Source organism: Ranitomeya variabilis, chromosome 3, assembly GCF_051348905.1.
Source record: "Ranitomeya variabilis isolate aRanVar5 chromosome 3, aRanVar5.hap1, whole genome shotgun sequence".
NCBI classification, from domain to species: domain Eukaryota; kingdom Metazoa; phylum Chordata; class Amphibia; order Anura; family Dendrobatidae; genus Ranitomeya; species Ranitomeya variabilis.
In genome coordinates this window covers 592,515,305-592,539,932 of record NC_135234.1, presented here as the reverse complement: position 1 = coordinate 592,539,932, position 24,628 = coordinate 592,515,305, and the positions used below count along the sequence as shown (strand labels likewise).

Here is a 24,628-nt window from a genome sequence, read left to right as displayed (position 1 = left end):
CGATGCCGAAGTCCCCCTGCAGCACCCGGGTAACCAGGGTAAACATCGGGTTACTAAGCGCAGGACCGTGCTTAGTAACCCGATGTTTACCCTGGTTACCAAAAAAACCAAACAGTACATACTTGCCTTTCGGTGTCCCTTGCCGTCTGCTTCCTCCTCTGACTGAGCCGCCGTACAGTGAGAGCGCAGCGGTGACGTCACTGCTGTGATCTGCTCTCACTGTACGGCGGCTCAGTCAGAGGAGGAAGCAGACGGCAAGGGACACCGAAAGGCGAGTATGTACTGTTTGTTTTTTTTGGTAACCAGGGTAAACATCGGGTTACTAAGCGCGGCCCTGCGCTTAGTAAACCGATGTTTACCCTGGTTACCAGTGAAGACATCGCTGGATCGGTGTCACACACACCGATTCAGCGATGTCAGCGGGACCTCAACGACCAAAAAAAGGTCCAGGCCATTCCGACACGACCAGCGATCTCACAGCAGGGGCCTGATCGCTGGTACGTGTCACACATAGCGAGATCGCTACTGAGGTCGCTGTTGCGTCACAAAACTAGTGACTCAGCAGCGATCTCGCTAGCGATCTCGCTATGTGAGACGGGGCCTTTAGGGTTAGAAGGATTAGGGATAAATGAAGGTAAAACTATCTCCTGCGATCTGTGAAACTGTGATGCTACCTTTGGTAAGTAGGCTGGGTCTGGCCTGAGGATAACTCTATCCTGTAAAAATTCTGTATACGGGTGAAGTCTAGAAAGCGCCTGGATGTCTCCTATTCTGCGAGCTGATGTTATAGCTATCAGAAAGGCTGTTTTGAGATATAACATTTTGATTGAGGCTTCATTTAAGGGCTCAAAGGGGTCTTTTGTTAGAGAAGGACTAGATTTAAGTCCCATGGTACCATTTTATTTTTATGTAACGGTCTAGCTCTACCAACCGCCTTAATGAATCTCGACACCCAATAGTTGCTAGCAATATTACACGAGAACAGGGCACCAAGTGCTGATACCTGTACTCTCAGTGTGCTTGTGGAGAGATTTAACTCTAACTCCCTCTGCAAAAATTCTAATATTTGGCGTATCGGTACCCCTTCACTGATGTTAAAATCTGAGGAAGTTAGGAACTTCCTCCAGGTTCTAGAGTAGATTCTCGTTGTTATCTGCTTTCTACTTTTTAAAAGGGTATCAAGCAAATTAGAGGAGAAGCCTTTATTTTTTAATAATGACCGCTCAAACTCCAAGCCGTTAAATGGAGTCCCTTCACTTGTGGATGGAAAACCGGCCCCTGGAAGAGTAAATTCGGAATGTCTGGTAGAACCCAGGGATCGCCAACTGACATTGTCCTTAGCCATGCGAACCAGGTTCTCCTGGGCCAGAAAGGAGCAATCAGAATGACCTTCGCACGATCTTCTCTGATTTTCCTCACCACTAGAGGTAATAGGTTCAATGGTGGGAAGGCGTAAGCCAGAGTAAAATCCCATTTTATGAGGAATGCATCCACTGCCAGCGGATTTTCCCTGGGATTCAGAGAACAAAAGTGTTTTACTTTTTTGTTGTCTTTTGTAGCAAATAGGTCCACCACTGGCCAACCCCATCGGCGGACAATCTGCTTGAAGACGTCTCCATTTAGAGACCATTCCCCTTGTCTTAGAATATTGCAGCTGAGAAAGTCTGCTTTTATATTCTCCTTCCCTCTGATGTGGAGAGCAGTCAAACATTGAAAATTCGCTTCTGCCATCCGGAACCGGCGATCTGTGACCTGCATCAGAGTCTCGGAACGTGTTCCACCTTGATGATTTATATAGGAGACTGCCACCTGGTTGTCCGAGAGGATCCTGATGTGGTGGCTCTACAGATACACGAGGAGTTTTTTAACTGACAACTCAATTACCAATAATTATTTCCGATTGGATGAAGACGTTGTGTATGGTTCCCATTGACCCTTATCCACAATGTCATCCATGTGAGCCCCCCACCCTGAGGAGCTAGCATCCGTAGTTATCACCCGGGATATATCTATTACCCAGGGAACTCCTGCCGACAAATTATCCCTATCCAGCCACCAATTTAGGGATTTATGAGTCGCCAGTTTCAAAGTAATTTTTTTCCCCCAATACACCCCTCAAGATCTTGTCATTAATCAAAACATCTTTCTGAAGGGGTCTAGAATGAAATTGTGCCCATCTTACCGCTGGGATGCAAGATGTGAGGGACCCCAGCAGGGACGCACGAGGGAGGATACGTGGGTACGCACTCTGCACTACTCGGTCTGCTGGAACATTATATCCAGAGGTATATACCAGACTCTACATATGATAAGTATATATGCAAACTGCTAGTATTCTACTGAAAATGGTAATTATAGTTGTATCAAAATGTTGTTGTAGGGATTGTTATTTCCCCTGATATGCATGGTGGATAAAATAAAATAGCTTTTGGGTGATACAGGCAAGCCCCTTTGAGAGCTGCATAATTTTATATGTGTTACCAATTTTTTGATTAATATCATAGGGTAGTTGAATAATTGTGAACACCACTGGTGGTATATTTATGGTACGTTATTTTATATTTTTTATGCTGGTTTACACTGCCTATTTTGCAGATGGACTGTGGTATATATATAGAGTCATTACCCACTGTTCCCCCTGGAACACTCTGTTCTTTGGATATGGTTGCTTTTTGTAATTTTATTGTAATAAAGATTTACTGTATAATAATTGATAATCGTATGGTTCTCTTCTTGCGGCTAAATTAATGTAAGTCCGCTTTTTGGATAGAAATGCAATAGTCTACCTCCCATCGGGATTCCTAGTCATTTGTCCTCCTCCTTCCTCTCCTTTGAGGAACGACGGAACATATATCCTGTACCTCTTCTACGTCTATCATCCCATCTAGACCGATCTCTTATAGGTGAAAAGGCACGCTTTCTTCCGCGACCAAATCTCTTCTTATTAAAGGGATGACGATAGGACCCAAATAGATTAGGGAACTTCTTTTTGTCTTCTCCTGCTTTCTCTAAGAGTTCATCCAAGGTGGGCCCAAATAAATATTCTCCTTTGCATGGAATAGCACAAATCTTTGATCTTGTTTGTATATCCCCTGGCCAGCATTTTAACCATAGGGCTCTCCTAGCCGCATTCGAGAGTCCTGCTGCCCTAGCAGCCATTTTAACAGAGTCGATGGAAGTGTCTGACAAGAAGGCAGCTGCTCCTGAATCACCGGCAAAGCAGTAAGAATAGAGTCCCGTGAAGCTCCCTCTTTCAACTAGGCCTCTAACTGATCCAGCCAAACCATCATTGATCTGGCTGTACAGGTTGAAGCTACCGCACGTCTTAAGGAACCGGCCGCCATTTCCCAGGTACCCTTTAGAAAAGTGTCCGCCTTCCTGTCAAGGGGGTCCTTTAGGTTCCCATATTCTGAAAGGGAAGAGAGGCTCGTTTCTGTGCTGGTGGCAAGGAACCTTTTTTCTCAGGCTTCTTCCACTCCTCATTAATAAGTTCTTGAATTTTTTCACTGAGCGGAAAAACTCTACGTTTCTTTTGCTCCAACCCACCCACTAAACATAATTTCCTCTTTGGAAAGTTGGGGTTTGGGTTCTGTTATGCCCATTGTTCCTCTGACTGCTTTAACTAACTTATCTATTCTCTCAAGGGGTAGACAGAAGCGAGCGGTGTCTTCGTCCGAGGAAGAGGACGATGCAGCTGAACCGGGGAAAACTTCCTCCCTATCCTCATCCACTGAAGAATCGGAGAACAACTGAGCTTTATATTTAGAACTTCCCGCTTGAGATAGGCACTTTATGGATTGTTTGACTTCCATCCTGACCATCTCCTTTAGGCTTGCAGCCATAGTAAGGGATTCCTCTGCTACCTGAGGGGGCAAGTAAGGCAATGCAATCTATGTAGATTTAATACTCTCACCCCCTCCCCCTTCCTGAGACCTCACCGTCTGCTGGATACAGGGGGCACATAGTTTTTAAGGGCACGAATCAGGTAAGGGAATCCCGCAAATGCCACATTCTCTGTGTTTCGCCTTACTGACACATTTCTTCCCCTATAATAAAACATATGAGGGGAATCACGTCACTGGGTGAACGTTCACGAAGATCACTTACCAGCGGCTGCCCGAAGAAAGGTACCGGAATATGAGGGGGATTCCTCCTGGCTGATGCTCCAGACCCCTGTCTGGAGGAGCTTTTGCGGCCAGATTCACTACTCCTTCTGTTGCGTTCCTTTCCTTTGGGCTTCTGAGACACCTCTTCCAGCAGCTGAGGCTGCTGTACATGCTCGTCCTCCATACTCACAATACGAGGCCAGAAGCAAGGAACCACGATCCGGAGTTGTTCTTATAACCCCTCCTCCGGTCAGCAGATATGCCCAGCGCTCCCCTGATTTGCTGCCTGCTTCCCCCCAGGTGCAGGAGGTCATCTCTGGGGCTCCGAATGCAAGCGGCGTGCCATTACCGGTGGGCGCCATCATCTTGGATACACCACGCATGCGCGGGACCCCGAAAACCCGGAAGTGACTGCCGACTCCGCCCCTGACCTCACCCCGGCTCCCAGCGCTTCCTGTCGGCGCTTAGAGCGGCGTGGGACGCCAGGCAAACCAGCAGCACACCGGGTGGCGCCACCAAATGCGCCACCGTACACAGAGACCCCAGCCACACCATCCTAAGGGGAAAAGGAGACCCAGGGAACATAGTCACCCAGCGCTGGTCTCGGAGACAGGACACCATCGGCGACCGCTCCCTGCCGAAATGTCACCGCCGTGCAGCCCCGCCAAGACCACCGTGACATCTCCAGGATCTCCGCACCGGCCGAGGTAGGAGACCCCCCCGCTACCTGAGTCGGCCGCCCTGGGATCCTTTTGTAAATTCTGCAGGATCCAGTCCCTTTAGGAACAGGAAACCAACTGATATGTGGGAGAGGTGCCACCCTTTTGTATCTGTGGGTTTCCTGTTCCTAAGGGGCGGATCCCCTCTCTTGTGGTGCTGTCATGGGAGTCCGAATAAAAGTATGCTTCTGATCAATTTTCATATATCACTTCTGTGGATTTGCAGCAAATTTCCCCTATTGCCATCAAAAATCGCGAAGCAGGTTTCTAGGGCACATGGATGAGGTTTGATATTATCTCATACTCAGTGCTAGTACTCTAATGTGCTGCATATTTTGTGCCTCGAAAATTTGCAGAGTATTCGCTATTTGAGAGCTTTCCTTAGAAGCATTAACACATCCTATGTCCATGTTTGTTTAATAGCCGTCCTAATGACAGCCCCAAATCAATGTATCTTCAAGGATGAAAACATCTGAAACTTTAATATCTCAGCATAGACATAAAAGCCTTAAGGTATTTTATGATTTTAACATTTTTTTTTAAAGACTTTAATCTCTCTTTGCTGGATCAATGTCAACAATATTTATATTCATGCAGAAATATGAATGTAATAAATTGATTTCAAAAATGGAAATACAGAAGATTAAAATTTCTCCAGCCTGTGGTAATTTATTCCTGGGTCCATGAACGGGTATAAATAGCATGTTGAGAGTGGAGTACAATGAAAGTACTCCAACAGCACTGCAAAAATCTATAGCTGGAAGAAGGAAATAACATTCTCTAAAGAAAGCCAAATAGACATTCCGAGCCTTTATCTGTCCCTATACAGAATGTAAAATTATTTTCTGAATACAGAAAAACTCAGTGGTTTAGGACAAATCAAGATAATTATTGTTTCCTGTTCTGCTCAATATTGCACTGATCTCCCATAGAAGGGAATGGGTCACAGCTCCAATACCCTGCACCGCCATTAGTAAAATGGTGGCAGACAACTAGGCAATGCAATGTGATCACCATAGAGGCGGTCGTGCTCTCCAGAAAGTCATGTCCATGTCAGCTAGAAATTGGGGGAAACCTGCCCTAAAATTAACACCAATTCCTGGAGTAAAGTACAGTAATCTGGTGAGGAGGCCCCCACTCCACTCACTAAGGCCAAAAACATAATTTGAGCAGAAAAAAGGAAAGATGCTAAATATTTCACAATTATGGCTTACTCCATTTTTTTAGCCAGACGACAGTATTTAATTTCCATGTTCAGACATTCCATTTGTGAGTTATTTTAGGAATAAGTGATCTGTTGCATCAGTTCTACAAGTAGAAATTGATTATTATAGGTCACATCTCCTTATAATTTCTGTTTTGTTTTTTTTTAGAATGAAGGAAGTAGTCCTGCATGCTGGCTATGTCTCCAATCCAAAGAAAGGAAATCAAATCATTGACATAATCAGAGAGACACCTTGGCTTCCATTTCGGATCATTTACTTAATTTGTTCCTAAAACGCAACAAATAGAAATAACAGAAGTGTGAACAAAGACTTATCTATACATCTTTGCACCCCTCGGTAAAAGAAGGAAAAGATCAGAAAGTTACACATATGGCAAGGGGTTTTTCCGAAATCCAAATTTCCCCAGTAAATCGCCCTAGATGATATATTTTTATTTCCATTTATTGTATTTTCTGTGGTCCCTTACCAGGGCACCAAGGACTGGTTTACTATTTGGTCAGGAAATACTGTAGATAAGATATAATAGATGTACAACTGGAGTAAAAAAAAAGCAAACAAACAAGAAACCCACCACATCCGCACAGCGTAATAGCAATTCCACATGCTAAAAGACATAGCCAAGGAAACAGCGGAGAATTGGATTGATCTATGCAGTAGAGACAAAAATTGCAAGTCCAGTAAAGGGTGATCTGTCACCTGTGCTGTCAATAGTGACAGCCACTGGAAACGTGCAATTTATCATTAGCAGAATGCTCGTCAGCTTTTCTTAGTCTTGGACTGGTACGGAGAGGCTGACCATACTGGTGGCACATTCTGCCCACCACAGCTGGCATCGTACAGGAGATCTCAGCTAACATCTATGGCACCTACCAGGTTATGACAGTTTAGATCAAGGGTAGCCAAGTGGCTGCGACTATTACTATAGTAGCCTGCTTTTAATATTTTACCAGAAAGTTGCACGGCGACATGCGTCACTGGATACTGACACTGTGGGATCTCACAGTTCACGCATTGCATTCTTGCTGCGTTTTTTTCTGCAGGCAAAACCTGATCTCTTGGCAGTAAAGAAGCTGCTTACATAAAGTAGGTTCTGCTGCATTTTTAGTGCGGTGTGTTGTCTTTTGTGCATGCTGATAATGTTTATTTCCCCCCACCCCCCAAAAAAAATGATGCAACTTCCTTAGGTTTTTAAAAACACAGCAAAACTTAAGACCTGCGCTATTACTCTTTTTTTTTTGCACTTACTCATTGGTTTCTATGGGTTAAAAAAAAAGCTGTAAAAACGCTGAAAGCAGTGACATGCTGCAGTCTGTAAAAATGCAACAGTTTTCCTATTCGGTAGGGGAAAAAATCTATGTGTGTGCATGAGATTTCTGAAATCTAATAGCTGTTGCTGGCATTGTAAAAAGTACCGACAAATTTGCATAAGAAAATAGAAAAAATGCAACGTGTGAACATAGCCCAAGACATCACATTTAAGGAACTGTCATCACAGAATAAGTGGTCAAACAAAGTCCTGCCGCCCAGTGCTTCACGGTGGGGTCAGGTGACAAGGTGTATATAAATGATTGACCCCGCCATGGAGCCCCGAGCGCCTGTACACCACATACACAAGTCTATGGGGTACACCACATACACAAGTCAATGGTGTACACCACATACACAAGTCTATGGCATACGCCAGATACACAAGTCTATGGCATACGCCAGATACATTAGTCTATAGTGTACACCAGATATACAAGTCTATGGCGTACACCAAATACACAAGTCTATGGAGTACACCAGATATACAAATCCATGGCGTACACCAGATACACAAGTCTATGGCGTACACCAGATATACAAGTCTATGGCGTACACCAGATACACAAGTCTATGGCGTACACCAGATACACAAGTCTATGGCGTACACCAGATATACAAGTCTATGGCGTACACCAGATATACAAGTCTATGGCGTACACCAGATATACAAGTCTATGGCACACACCAGATGCACAAGTTAATGGCGTACACCAGATGCACAACTATATGGAGTACACCAGATATACAAGTCTATGGCGCACACCAGATGCACAAGTTAATGGTGCACACCAAATACTCAAGTCTATAGCGCACACCAGATGCACAAGTCTATGGCGCACACCAGATGCACAAGTCTATGGCGTACACCAGATATACAAGTCTGTGGCACACACCAGATGCACAAGTTAATGGCGTACACCAGATGCACAACTATATGGAGTACTCCAGATACACAAGTATATGGCGCACACCAGATGCACAAGTATATGGCGTACACCAGACATACAAGTCTATGGCGCACACCAGATGCACAAGTCTATGGCGTACACCAGATATACAAGTCTATGGCGTACACCAGATGCACAAGTTAATGGCGCACACCAGATGCACAAGTCTATGGCGTACACCAGATATACAAGTATATGGCATACGCTAGATACACTAGTCTATAGCGTACACCAAATACACAGGTCTATGGCGTACACCAGATATACAAGTCTATGGGGTACACCAGATGCACAAGTTAATGGCGCACACCAGATGCACAACTATATGGAGTACACCAGATATGCAAGTCTATGACGTACACCAGATGCACAAGTCGATAGAGTATACCAGATATACAAGTCTATGGCGTACACCAGATGCACATGTCTATGGCGTACACCAGATACACAAGTCTATGGCATATACCAGATGCACATGTCTATGGCGTACACCAGATACAGTGTGAACAGAAGCGACATCTGTCCCAGTGAATATTGCATTCAACCTGCAGTACCTCGATAAGTGATGAAATGACTATTACCATTCTACATCTACATAGGTCAGAGAATCATCATTATTCCATATCATATAATATTACGTGTTACTCTGGCACAGTTAATGTATGTGCATGTAAAGATTTTTGCTCCCCACCTCCTCCTAAACCAACTGAAGCAGAAAACGTGAATTGAAGACTATTTTCTCATTAATTTTTTAGCTGCCATTCACAACACAAAAAGTATGATGGATTTTTAATTTATGGGCAAATTGGGATTTAGACAATTAAGCCAAGAGAACGACAAAAAAAAAATATGTATACAAATGCGAGATACGAGCGGAAAAATTGATGTGTTGACTAAAATATGAGCAGCCAGAGAGGTTTGGAGTGGCTGCAGATTACTACGTAGTCAGGCCTGAATGAGTACAGGAAAGCTGGTAATTTGTTAATAAGAGAGAAATAGCTGTGGGAAGATATCAATAGTCCACGCAACTAGTGAAGAGTTAAATATTCATTTAACTGCAATTCCCGGCTCTTGTTACTGCTCTGAACGTAGACGAGGCAATGACTTACTGCTGAATATTTTATTAAAAGTGATCAATGCAATCAATGGAAAATAAATTGACACATTAATTAATGCGGGGTGAGGTAATTACATCTCATATTCCCAGCACTAGAGCAACCTGCCTTGGCTGTTACAGCGGCTTGCAAAAGTGTTCACCCCCTTGGCATTTTCTATAATTTGCTACTTTACAACCTGGAATTTCCCTGTGTTTTTTTTTAGGGTGTGTATCAGATCACGTAAAGAACATGGCTACAACTGTGATCATTTGTTTTTCTTTTTATTGTGAAGGAAACAACAAATAAGGCAAAATAACTTCAAACTTCACCCCCTGAAGTCAGTACATTGTAGCGCTTCCTTTTGCAGAAATTACAGCTGCAAGTTGCTTTGGATAAGTCTCTATGAGCTTTGCACTGGGATTTTTGCCCATTCCTCAAGGCAAAACTGCTCCAGCTCCTTCAAGTTAAGGTACCGTCACATTAAGCGACGCTGCAGAGATATAGACAACGATGCCGATCGCTGCAGCGTCGCTGTTTCGGCGTTGTGTGGTTGCTGGAGAGCTGTCACACAGACGGCTCTCCAGCGACCAACGATGCCGAAGTCCCCGGGTAACCAGGGTAAACATCGGGTTACTAAGCGCAGGGCCGCGCTTAGTAACCCGATGTTTACCCTGGTTACCAGTGTAAATGTAAAAAAAAAAACACTACATACTTACATTCCGGTGCCTGTCGCGTCCCCCGGCCTCCGCTTCCCTGCACTGTGTAAGCGCCGGCCGTAAAGCAGAGCGGTGACGTCACCGCTGTGCTTTGCTTTACGGCCGGCACTGACACATTCAGTGCAGGAAGCTCTGAGCAGCAGCGCGGACGCCGGGGGACGTGACACACATCAGAAGGTGAGTATGTAGTGGGGGGTTTTTTACTTTTACAATGGTAACCAGGGTAAATATCGGGTTACTAAGCGCGGCCCTGCGCTTAGTAACCCGATATTTACCCTGGTTACCATTGTAAAACATTGACAGCAAAAGCAACGATGCCAGCAAACACAACGATACATGCCGATCTGACGACCAAATAAAGTTCTGGACTTTAAGCTCCGACCAACGATATCACAGCATGATCCAGATCGCGGCTGCGTGTCAAACACAACGATATCACTATCCAGGACGCTGCAACGTCACGGATCGCTATCGTTATCGTTGGAAAGTTGGTCAGTGTGAAGGTACCTTTAGATAGTTTCCTCCGCTTAACAGCAATCTTCAAGTCTGACCACAGGATCTTAATTGGATTAAGGTCTGGGCTTTGACTAGGCAACTCCAAAACATTTACATGTTTCCCCTTAAACCAATCGAGTGCTGCTTTAGCAGTATGCTTTGTGTCATTGTCTTGTTGAAAGGTTAACCTCCATCCCAGTCTCTAGTCACTGATAGACACACTGGTTTTGGTCAAGAACATCCCTGTATTTTGCACTATCCATCTTCCCTTTGAATCAGACCATTTTTCATGTCCCTGCTGCCAAAAAAAATCACACAGCATGATGTTACCACCACCATGTCTCACTGTGGGGATGGTTTTCATGGGGTAATGAGCTGTGTTTTGGGTTTTTTTTTCCAACGTCATACATAGCGTTTACCTTGGTGGTCAAAAAGTTTACGTTTGGTCTCATCCGACCACTGCACCTTCCACCATATGTTTTGGGAGTTTCCCTCAGGTCTTTTGGCAAACTCAAAATGAGCCTTACAATTTTTGTGTGTAAGGAAAGGCCACCACTATGGAGTGTATGGCTTATTGTGGTTGTAAAGACAGAAACAACAGTCTCGATTGGGAAATCTGCAGCTCCCACAGGGTTACCTTTGGTCTGATTACTGCCCTCCTTGCCCAGGCTGAGAGTTTTGGTGGGCGGTCCTCTCTCGGCAGGTTTGTTATGCTACCATGTTCTTTCCATTTCATAATGGATTGGATGGTGTTCCGGTTGATCATCAGTGTGAGGCGATAGGCATGGACTAAAGACTATTGGACCAATGCCCGTAAAGTTAAGTCCAAAGCTCTACAGCAGAGGTCCCCAACGTTTCTGACCTTGAGCCACATTCAGCTCTGAGGGAGGGTCGCGAGCCACAATCAGCTCCCGCCCCCCCTCACAATAATGGTAACCAGAGCTTTTCCACAAAAATCAATCACCCCAAAGCAGTATACAAAGATCCAATACCCCCATTCAGCATTCTCCTATAAAGCACTCCCAAGACACTGTCACATCCAGCTTCAAACACCTCCTCTTAAATTATCTCAAAACCCCTAAGACCAGTATGTGTGTGTCCAGATCTGCTCTTTTGTGCAGGGCTGCTCACAAAATTCACCATTTTCAGATGTGCTCTTCATAACCGTTTGCTACAACTGGACCTAATGCACCAAGCTGACAGACTGCCACGAGCCACAATTCATGGGACCGCGAGCCACATGTGGCTCCCGAGCTACAGGTTGGGGACCCCTGCTCTACAGGATGTAAACTTTTCAAGCACGGAGCACCGTTTGCTTAGATATTGTTGTATTTTATTAAATATTTGTTTTCTGCATTTTATTAGTGATTTGCTTGCTCGTCAGTTCCTCCTCAGGAATCAACGTTTCCATTCAGTGACAGCAAGCAGAGGAAGGTGTGCAGGCTGGATCTTAAGGTACCGTTACACTAAGTGACACTCCAGCGATATAGACAACGATCCGACCTAAACTAGATCGCTGGAGCGTCGCTGTTAGGTCGCTGTAGAGACGTCAAACACAGCAACTCCAGAACGATGCAGGAGCGATCCAGTGACGTAACGGTGACTCACTTATCGTTCGCGCTCCATGTAAAAACATTGCTGACATCGTTGCTTTTGCTGTCAAACATGACGATACACGCCGATCTAGCGACCAAATAAAGTTCCAGACTTCTAGCTCCGACCAGCGATATAACAGCGGGATCCAGATCGCTGCTGCGTGTCAAACTCAACGAGATCGCTATCCAGGACGCTGCAACGTCACGGATCGTTGTCGTTCTCGTTGGAAAGTTGTTTAGTGTGAAGGTACCTTTAGGTATACTAGGTATACGAAAGGCCACACAGGAGATTTCCAAAGGTAAATGTAAAGCAATCATCCTATCAATCTGATCTGTATCTCAAGGTCTTAATCCATTGTACTCCCCAGCCTAGGCCCATTGTGTGGATGGTTATTGTAGACCCAGGGGAGCAGTCACCACAGGGGGTCTCACATGCAAGCCCAGGTGTTGGGCTTATGGAATATGCTTCATTCTGTGAGCTAAAGAAAAATGTTTAAGGGGGGAGGGAGAAAAAGACACACGTTTAGTCAGGTACACTACTGTTTAAAAGTTTAGGGTCACCCAGACAATTTTGTGTTTTCCATGAAAACCCATACTTTTATTAATCAAATGAGTTGCCAAATGAATTGAAAAATCTAGTCCAGATTCAAAAAATCTGGACTAGATTCAAGGTTCAAAAAAAAAGATTTTTATTTGAAATAATTTTCTCCTTCAAACTTTGTGTTTGTCAAAGAATGCTCCCTTTGCAGCAATTCCAGCATTGCAGACCTTTGGCATTCTAGCAGTTAATTTGCTTAGGTAATCTGGAGAAATTTCACCCCATGCTTCTAGAAGCCCCTCCCTCAAGTTGGTTTGGCTTGATGGGCACTTTTTGTGTACCACGTGGTCAAGCCGCTCCCACAACAGCTTAATAGGGTTGAAATCTGGTGACTGCTCTGGCCACTCCATTACAGATAGAATACCAGCTGCCTGCGTCTTCCATAAATAGTTCTTGCATAATTTGGAGGTGTGCTTTGGGTCATTGTCCTGTTGTAGGATGAAATTGGCTCCAGGAAAGTGCTGTCCACAGGGTATGGCATGGCGTTGCAAAATGGAGTGATAGCCTTCCTTATTCAAAATCCCTTTTACCTTGTACAAATCTCCCACTTTACCAGCATCAAAGCAACCCCAGACCATCACATTACCTCCACCATGCTTGACAGATGGCGTCAGGCACTCTTCCAGCATCTTTTCAGTTGTTCTGCGTCTCACAAATGTTCTTCTGTGTGATCCAAACACCTCAAACTTGGATTTGTCTGTCGTAACACTTTTTTCAAATCTTCCTCTGTCCAATGTCTGTGTTCTTTTTCTCATATTAATATTTTCCTTTTATTAGCCAGTCTCAGATATGGCTTTTTCTTTGCCATTCTGCCCTGAAGGCTAGCATCCCGGAGTCACCTCTTCACTGTAGACGTTGACACTGGCGTTTTGGTGTACTATTTAATGAAGCTGCCAGTTGAGGACCTGTGAGGCGTCGATTTCTCAAGCTACAGTCTCTAATGTACTTGTCTTGTTGCTCAGTTGTGCAGCGGGGCCTCCCACTTCTCTTTCTACTCTGGTTAGAGCCTGTTTGTGCTCTCCTCTGAAGGGAGTAGTACACACGGTTGCAGGGAATCTTCAGTTTCTTGGCAATTTCTCGCATGGAATAGCCTTCATTTCTAAGAACAAGAATAGACTGTCGAGTTTCACATGAAAGTTTTCTTTCTGGCCATTTTGAGAGTTTAATGGAATCAACAAATGTAATGCTCCAGATTCTCAACTAGCTCAAAGGAAGGTCAGGTTTATAGCTTCTCTAATCAACCAAACTGTTTTCAGCTGTGCTAACATACTTGCACAAGGGTTTTCAAGGGTATTCTAACTATCCATTAGCCTTCTTACACATTTAGCAAACACAAAGTACCAAGTACCATAAGAACACTGGAGTGATGCTTGTTGGAAATGGGCCTCTATACACCTATGATGATATTGCATTACAAACCAGACGTTTGCAGCTAAAATTTACCACATTAATAACACAGGTCAACAAAAAAAAATTTTTTTTCTGGTGTCCAAAATATTTTAATGAATTTGGGGTATTTTTGGGGTGCTGATTCTGAATATGCTATCAGTTTTGCCAGATTGGCTCAAGTTTTTGACATTTTTGGTATCTTATTTATAGCACTTGTTGGTAAATGCGACACATCATCTCATTAATTTATTTGGATTAGTACTTGAACTGAGCAGTTCTCAATATAGTTTTGTGTTAATTAGTGTTCTAAAAGTTTGTTCATAGCTTGATTTTTGCACTAACTTTATGTTGTTGTCTGTTTTCCAGTGAAAAGCATGAACTCATCAAGAAGAAGTTGTCTTAACGATCCAGACTCATTCTGTTACATTTGTGGTGAATACACACTGCCAAAACATAGAAGAAACATAACAGACTTCGTAAAAAAAGTGTATTTTGCCTATTTTGGGGTTATGCTTGGGGACCAAGACAAGTTTTGGGCACCACACATAGTGTGCAAAGCATGTATCGAATTATTACGAAAATGGAGCAAAGGACAAAGAAAAAGCTTCAAATTTGGTGTTCCAATGGTGTGGAGAGAGCCAAAAAATCATCATGATGACTGATAATTCACATATATCTATACACCCTTCTAGCAAAGAGTAGGTGTCACGTATGTTGACCACTGCGAATGTGTGACATTTTTTATGATGTGCACTACCTAAGTATATATTTATAATCTGTGGGGGTTATTCACACTCCCCCCTTTCTTGAGCTGACTTTTTTGTTATAGGGTTTGTTTCTTATATGTGGGGTTTTTTGTATGTTAAAAATCAACAATAAAATATCAAAGTTTTATATGGGGGCTCTATAAATAAGATACCAAAAATCTCAAAAACTTGAGCCAATCTGGCAAAACTGATGACATATTCAGAATCAGCACCCCAAAAATACCCTAAATTCGATGAAATATCTTTGGCACCAAAAATGCTGTTGACCAGTGTAATGTATAGAGCGTATTTCTGGATCATTTAATGTTAGCTTCATTGCAAAAAACTGTGCTTTTCTTTCAAAATTAAGGAAATTTCTAAGTGACCCTAAACTTTTGAACGGTAGTGTAGTTGTTGGAGTGATATCGAAGAGAGAGGATCGAGGATGACGTCCTGGAGAACTCGTTTGCATGGACAATTGAGTTTGGAGATCAGTTGCCGGCTGGGCTGAACACACGTGCTACTGTTGAGGGATTTTTGTTCTGGAATTCAGGAACTGTCTGAACTGGAACTATTGCTGCTGGATACATAGGCTTTGGTTGTGTTACCTGTCATTTGGAAGAGCCTGTACTGTTAAAACAGACTACACTGGTGGGAGAAACGAAATCTGTGGGCCAACGAAAAGCTGGGAGACAGTGAGTATTGCCTGGTATGGGGGCAGTGAGACTATTGGCCCCGTGAAAGGGATCTTGTGTACTGAGGACATTGTATTTTGGCAACCTACCTGGATTTGTTGTAAAGCCAGTGACATACTGAACACAAAATATTTGCATCGTTAACCTGCCTAGGTGATTATTATAACACCCACAACCTCAGATCTTCACAATCGGAAGTTGGGATATATATATATGTGTGTGTGTGTGTGTGTGTGTGTGTGTGTGTGTGTGTGTGTGTGTGTGTGTGTGTGTATATATATATATATATATATATATATATATATATATATATATATATATAATATTTTTTTTTTCTTGGGGGGGGGGGGGAGACGCTGCAGCCTCTGTGGCCTTCTATGAAAGGGTGAGTATATACTGTGACAGGAAGTCCACCTGTGTGCAATCTAAGCATGTGACTTATGAAGGTAATTTGTTGCACTAAAATATTTTAGGGGCTTCATAGTAAAGGGGGTGAATACATATGCACACAACAATTTGTAGTTATTTTATCCCATTCATTTATTTTATTTCTATATTCATCACACTTCAAAAACTTAGACTATGTAGTGCTGATGCGTCTCACACAGATCGGATTACATAAATATTTAAACAGGTTGTAGTGTAACAAAATAGGTAAAAAGGAAAAAAAAGGGGTTTGAACACTTTTGCAAGCAACTGCACATGTATGTGCATTATTTGTATGATTTGGTGAAACAGTAGTGATGATTGATTCTTCTGGAAGATGGGCTGGGATCCGCCATTGGTTACATCTGTGTCTGGTGGCTCTTGAGGCAATGTCTCCAGCAGCAGTCCACTCCTTGTAAATCTCCCCTAAATTTTTGAATAGCCTTTTCTTAACAATACTTTACAGGCTGCGGTTAACCCGGTTGCTTGTGCACCTTTTTCTACCACACTTTTTCCCTTCCACTCAATTTTCCATTAATATGCTTGGATACAGCACTCTGTGAACAGCCAGTTTCTTTAGCAATAATAATAATAAATAATAATCTTTATTTTTATATAGCGCTAACATATTCCGCAGCGCTTTACAGGTTGCACACATTATCGTTGCTGTCCCCGTTGGGGCTCACAATTTAAGTTCCCTATCAGTATGGCTTTGGAATGTGGGAGGAAACCGGAGTACCCGGAGGAAACCCACGCAAACACGGAGAGAACATACAAACTCTTTGCAGATGTTGTCCTTAGTGGGGCTTGAACCCAGGACTCCAGCGCTGCAAGGCTGTTGTGCTATCCACTGTGCCAACCTTTTATGGCTTACCCTCCTTGTGGAGTGTGTCAATGACTGTCTTCTGGACATCTGTCATGTCAGCAGTCTTCCCCATGATTGTGGAGCCTATTGAAACAGACTAAGGGACCTTTTTTAAACACTTATGAAGCCTTTGCAGGTGTTTTTTGTTAATTATTCTAATTTACTGAGATAATGACTTTTGGGTTTTCATTGGCTGTAAGCCATAATCATCAACATTAACAGACACAAACAGTTGAAATAAATCACTCTGTTTGTAATGACTATATAATATAGAAGTTTCACTTTTTGTATTGAAGAACTGAAATAAATTAACTTTTTGATGATATTCTAATTTTGTGAGAAGCACCTGTCCATGAGATATTACCATCCCACCTCATGAACAATTGTCCTGCTGTAATCCCTTAAATGTTGTGCCTTTTTCTTATTAATTGATTTGTAATCCTGTCTGAAGAATGAGCCTCTGTGCTATGAAAGCTGCAATCATATATTATTTTCTGGTTAGCCAAAAAAGGTATCACTCCGAGGATACTTTTGTCATCATTGGGCAGAAAAGTATTCAATTTTTCTGGTTAACACGGTACTACTACTATTTGTTATTGTACATCATAGGGTCCATCTGGAATTATATGATGTAAAAGGGGATGATCAGAGTGGTGGTCACAGATCGCACTTGTAAGATTCTCTGCCTGCTCTAATAAAGGTAATATTTGAATGGATATTTATTTGTGCTTTACCATGTATCACACCAGCCATCCTGGCTTTCCTTTTATAAAAAGTGATGATGTGAATGAGAAAATAGGTGACAGAAAGCATAAAATATTCACAACGACATTAAGAAATGGACCATCGTCATTAAAGACCTCCCTGTATTGTTAGAGGCACATGAAGTCATGAGTTTAACAAAGTTAGATTCACAACATAGGATCAAAGTGAATTGCCCATTAATCACATTCTATATTCCCATCTACCTCCAAATGCAGCCTGGAAGGCACACTTAAGAAAGCAAAATTGAATAGGTTTATTTTCCTTTAAATGCTGTCACCTCTGGTGTAGCATCAATAAAATTGATGTGTGGGTAATGTTTTTTCCTGAAATATTGCATTAAAGTTGCCCCAGCAAGCGTCTACAAGCAGCGCATTCATATTGTTTAGAAAACTCATTATTTTGTATAGTGTACAGCGCTGGGTACAGGACCATCATATATATACATCATCCAGGTTATTATTTATGATCTGAATGTCCAGGGGAAGTCATGGAGGCATAATGTAGGTTTAAATTCAATAAAACCTGATTCTGAAATGGTGGTAACTTGGATTTCCAGACTAAACTTAGAAATAATTTCATTTTAAGATTTCCCTGAGTTTCTTACAGTCGTACATACAGGATAACTGATGACTTTAGAGGCTACTTATTGGACCCGACAGGCTGGAGCAATGTCCAGAACGTGTGTCTACACAAGCTGCTGCTGTAATATCTGCCTATCAGAAGAGAAAATCAGCATCGATAGTGTCAAATAGTGAGCCAACCACGAAGTCAAGTGTCGTCCCCCCCCCCCACGACACAGGAGAAACATTAACATCCTTATGTAGTTTCTAAGATGCAAATGATGTACATATATATATATATATATATATATATATCTCCTTTTTTAACATCACATGAAAAAGTGCACCTATCACTAAACTTGAGCTGCCCCATTTTATAATAAAAGCGCTGGCAGCACCAGGTTGTGATTTTACTAAATATGTTAGTGGAAAGGGTGCTCCTAACACCCTGTCGAAAGGGCCCAACTTTCTACCGAAGCCTGGCCAAAACGTGTGGGATTGCAGCATGCAGAGATCTCCTACATCCCTCCATGACCATGTAGGAGGGGAAAGTGAGATCCTATATCCCTCCATGACCCCCGTAGGGGGGAAGTGAGATCCTATATCCCTCCATGACCCCGTGGGGGGAAAAGTGAGATCCTACATCCCTCCATGACCCCGTAGGAGGGGAAAGTGAGATCCTACATCCCTCCATGACCATGTAGGAGGGGAAAGTGAGATCCTATATCCCTCCATGACCCCGTAGGGAGGAAAAGTGAGATCTCGCTCTCCCCCCAACCCAGAAAGTGCTTAACTGGGCGGCTACAGAATGGTAACAGCATTACATTGGTTTCAATTCAGAAACCGCTTGGTACAATACGTGATCTTACACTTTCATAGTGAGGACTGTGGGATCTGGAATGAGTGGGCCAAGCTATGGTAGAGAGTCACACTCTTTCGAGGGGCATTAGGGACAGCTATGAGCACTTTTGACGCCCATTCTTAATACATAAAGAGGGCTCTTTAAATGATAACATGTTACATAAAAGTGTCATGATTCAGAACACTAATTGGACACTTAACATGTTCCATGTCATTTGTTGTTTCTAGTTAGTTGCTGAAAGCATTGCTCAGATGTGCGTTTTTCACATAAGTGTTTTATAAGTGTGTTCCACGCGTAGCTCGCGCACCTATTATAATCTAGACCTTTTCTGATCCGAGTCAAGCATCAAAATTACCTATACAATAAGGTTACATTCCCACAAGTTTTTGATGGAGCAGAATTTCTACATCTATTATGTAAATTAGTTTACTTGTGGTTTTTCATTTTTTTTGTGTGCGTTTTTTTAATATGCGTTATCACCGCATTTTTGCAGCTGCATTTCTTTAATATCTGGTGTGTCATGCTTTAAATAAGTGTTTCCGCTAAAGAAACGTACTAAAAACGCAATTTGCATATTTTACCTGGAGATTTTCCACGTCAAGTAAGTCTATGGGGAAAATCCCCACAGAAAACTCAGTGTATTCGCAGAAGAAAATGACATAAAAAGAAGCACAGTGGGCAGGAGACTTCTATATGTCTTGCCCACTTTATATGCAGCGTCACGAGCAGCACCCTGATTTATTGAGTGCCGATCTACCCTTGGATTTAATACCTTATAGAACGGTGTCCACAAAAGTTCATGGATATTTAAGATGACATTGCTTTTTACATGTTAACATACAGTTATATGAAAAAGTTTGGGCACCCCTATTAATCTTAAGCTTAATGTTTTATAAAAATTGTTTTTTTTGCAACAGCTATTTCAGTTTCATATATCTAATAACTGTTGGACACCGTAATGTTTCTGCCTTGAAATGAGGTTTATTGTACTAACAGAAAATGTGCAATCTGCATTCAAACAAAATTTGACAGGTGCATAAGTATGGGCACCTCACCAGAAAAGTGACATTAATATTTAGTAGATCCTCCTTTTGCAAAAATAACAGCTTCTAGTCGCTTCCTGTAGCTTTTAATGAGTTCCTGGATCCTCGATGAAGGTATTTTTGACCATTCCCCTTTACAAAACAATTCCAGTTCAGTTAAGTTTGATGTTCGCCGAGCATGGACAGCCCTCTCAAATGATCCCACATAGGTTCAATGATATTCAGGTCTGGGGACTGGGATGGCCATTCCAGAACAGTGTAATTGTTTCTCTGCATGAATGCCTGAGTAGATTTGGAGCGGTGTTTTGGATCATTGTCTTGCTGAAAGATCCATCCCCTGCGTACCTTAAACTTTGTCACTGATTCATGAACATTATTGTCAAGAATCTGCTGATACTGAGAGGAATCCATGCATCCCTCAACTTTAACAAGATTCCCGGTGCCGGCATTGGCCACACAGCCCCAAAGCATGATGGAACCTCCACCAAATTTTACTGTGGGTAGCAAGTGTTTTTCTTGGAATGCTGTGTCTTTTTGCCGCCATGCATAACGCCTTTCTGTATGACCAAACAACACAATCTTGGTTTCATCAGTCCACAGGACCTTCTTGCAAAAAGAAATTGGCTTCTCCAAATGTGCTTTTGCATACCTCAGCCGACTCGGTTTGTGGCGTGCTTGCAGAAACGGCTTCTTTCGCATCACTCTCCCATACAGCTTCTCCTTGTGCAAAGTGCGTTGTATAGTTGACCGATGCACAGTGACACCATCTGCAGCAAGTTGATGCTGCAGCTCTCTGGAGGTGGTCTGAGGATTGTCCTTGACTGATCTCACCATTCTTCTTCTCTGCTTTTCTGATGTTTTTCTTGGCCTGCCACTTCTGGCCTTAACAAGAACTGTACCTGTGTTCTTCCATTTCCTTACTATGTTTCTCACAGTGGAAATTGACAGGTTAAATCTCTGAGACAGCTTTTTGTATCCTTCTCCTGAACAACTATGTTGAATAATCTTTGTTTTCATTTCATTTGACAGTTGTTTTGAGGAGCCCATGATGCCACTCTTCAGAGGAGATTCAAACAGGAGAACAACTTGCAAGTGGCCACTTTAAGTAGCTTTTCTCATGATTGCATACACCTGGCTATGAAGTTCAAAGCTCAATGAGGTTACAAAACAAAAAAAAAGTGCTTTAGTAAGTCAGTAAAAAGTAGGTAGGAGTATTTAAAACAAGAAAATGATAAGGGTGCCCATAGTTATGCACCTGTCAAATTTTGTTTGAATGCAGATTGCACATTTTCTGTTAGTACAATAAACCTCATTTCAAGGCAGAAACATTACGGTGTCCAACAGTTATTAGATATATGAAACTGAAATAGCTGTTGCAAAAAAAAAACATTTTTATAAAACATTAAGCTTAAGATTAATAGGGGTGCCCAAACTTTTTCACATAACTGTACAAAGATTGGCTACAAATAATTACTTGTAATGAGTAATAACAGATTCACAGTACAGAAACAAGGTAAGGTGGGTTCTATGACTGTGACCCACCATAAATCATCATGAAGCACCCACCACATGCACACAACAAAAAGAAGGAGGAGGAAAAATATTACCCAAGTAGTTTTACATTAAAGTAAGGAGTGTTCTACAAGTTATGAAAAGTTTAGCGTTTTTCTACCAGGTGCATGGAAAGTACGATGTGCAGAGGATCAATAAGAGGCCAGAGCGCCTGTTAGCACATCCTGCTTCCCTGGTTCCTTTTACGTAAAGGTTTCTTGTATTGGACATGCTGGAGTTCTGCGCTCCGCACTTTATAGTATATCCATTAGGGTTACTTATGATCAAACCACAGAAATAGAGAACAAACTGACAACAAATGTTTTGAAGAACATAGGTAGAAACTATTTTTCCTCCATCTCCAATAATAAATGTGATGGTGTTGCGGCTGCAGAGTGACGTCGCCAGGAAACATGAGGCACGTAAAAAGAGATATCATTAGTAAAAGTAACACTCACTTTACAAAGAGAGCTGAGGTTGAATCCGAACGTTTGTGCATTTCTGGACCCGGCATTCATGTAGTTTCCTATGAGCAGCACTATCTCCAGCAGTTTAGCGAAGCTCCTGCTTTTCTTTATCTCCTCGCACGCTTCGCTGACAGCCATAATATCGGGTTTGATGTTGTTTACTTGCTCTTCAAATTGAAGGCGAAATAGAATTGAGTTGAGACGTGGAATGAGCTTCTTCACGCTGCTCATCTGATTAAAGAAAGGAATATTTTTATGAAATAGCAATATAATAATTTGCGGCTTTAAACCATTCTAGGGGGAACAGCAAAAGAGAAATCCTTTAGGGTGGGATGTAATTATGAAGGACAACTTTGTGCAGTTCTCATCTCACTTCATTTCTACAATGTCTATTCTCCATCACTGCAATTTATCAGACACAGAATTACATGAGTTGATACAGAAAAAATAAAAGGAGGGAAAGAAAAAAAACTTTGTTGGATAAAGAAGCTTGCCTTGCATCAGAATATTTATTGTGCCGCAGGCAGAATGCAGCAATCTCCATCGAGGGAGAGCACTACAGAAAAGTGCCCACCTTGTCATCAGCCCCCAACCTTTTCTCTAACTAGACGCAGGACGTCTTAATGACACATTTCCAGCCATATTGATGTATCACAGGGAAGAGGTAAATGAATGGTGGCAGCGGCACGCAACAGTTCATTACTCAGACTTCTTATTAATAGAAAAAAATGCTAATCTAATACATAAAGCTGAATGTGTGTGTGTGTATGTATGTGTGTATGTCCGGGATTGGCATCTGCACTGTCGCAGCTACAGCCACACGTCTGGACCTCGAGAGCCTCATGGGCTAGGTTGTGAGGCAAAATTTTAACCCCGTGTGTTCCAATTCACCAAACAATTTTGCCCCTCTCTACATAATGGGGAAAAAGTGAAAGGAAAAGTGTTGGAGGCAAATTGACAGCTGCCAGATGTGAACAAGGGGGACTTAAAGAATGAGAGCGATGGCGCCAAAGAGTATATACCGTACAGTTGCTAAGGTGGGGCCCTGACATGGGATACTCACCACACAAGGGGATATGAACACACACACAAAATGTGCCACACACTACCACGTGCTTTAACACATATACCACCCTTAGCATACATTTCACCACACATACACCAACCTCGCCACATAAAAGTCAAAACACAAAAGTCACCGCTCAAAACTCGCCACGTGCAAAACTCTCCACATGCAAAACTCGCCACGTGCAAAATTCGCCACATGCAAAACTTGCACACGCGGAAAAATTGCCACATGCAGAAAAGTTGCAACACATGCAAAAGTTGCCTCACACAAAACGCACCACACATAAAACTCGCCACGCGCAAAACTTGCTGCACACAACTTGCTACACTAACCTGTCACATGCAACTTGACACACAAAAAGTTGCTACACGCATGTCGCCACATAAAACTCATCTCACAAAAGTCGCTACATGCATGTCGCCACACGCAACTCAACACACACAACTTGACACATGAAACTCGCCCTAAAACACACACAAGTCTGGTATTATCCTTCAAAAATAAAAATCTGGTTAATAAGCAGACAAACTACAAGAGCAACAAATGTACCATATAGGAAATACGGCAGCTGTCAGTCACATGACCTGTTTATTTTGTGTATGTGTACCCTAATATATACTGCCAGGGGGAGGGCGTCCTGTTGGCTGGGGATTTATCAGGCTGCCAATTTAGCTTACAAATACTGAGGTAAAAATACTGACCAAATAACGTGTGAACGAGGTCTAATACAGGAGGAGATGACATACAGGTACATACTATATACAGGAGGAGATGACACACGTATATACTATATACAGGAGCAGATAACATACAGGTACATACTATATACAGGGGAGATGACACACATGTATATACTATATACAGGAGATGACAGGTACATACTATACAAAAGAGCAGATGACACAGGTATATACTATATACAGGAGGAGATGACACAGGTATATACTATATACAGGAGCAGATGACACACGTATATACTATATACAGGAGGAGATGACATACAGGTACATACTATATACAGGGGAGATGACACACGTATATACTATATACATGAGGAGATGATTTACAGGTATATACTATATACAGGAGGAGATGACACAGGTATATACTATATACAGGAGGAGATGACAAACATATATACTATATACAGGAGGAGATGACATACAGGCATATCCAATATATAAAGCTGTGTGTGTGTGTGGCTGTGTGTGTGTGTGTGTGTGTGTGTGTGTGTGTGTGTGTGTGTGTGTGTGTGTGTGTGTGTGTGTGATTGGCATCTGCACAGTCGCAGCTACAGCCAGAATATTTTGCACAGTCACACACCTGGACCCCGAGAGTGTCATAGGCTATTTTGTGAGGCGAAATTTTAACCCTGCGCTTTCC

At 42.5% G+C, this 24,628-nt stretch overlaps 1 protein-coding gene across 3 annotated transcripts in view; it reads right to left on the bottom strand.

Moving 5' to 3' along the window:
• DIAPH3 (diaphanous related formin 3) overlaps positions 1-24,628 on the bottom strand; it is a 766,072-nt gene that overhangs the window by 340,981 nt on the left and 400,463 nt on the right. For all 3 annotated transcript variants that reach the window (XM_077297277.1, XM_077297278.1, XM_077297276.1), the window contains one exon: positions 22,168-22,407. In XM_077297277.1, coding sequence (XP_077153392.1) covers positions 22,168-22,407 — 240 coding nt within the window. The remainder of the gene's footprint in view (positions 1-22,167; positions 22,408-24,628) is intronic.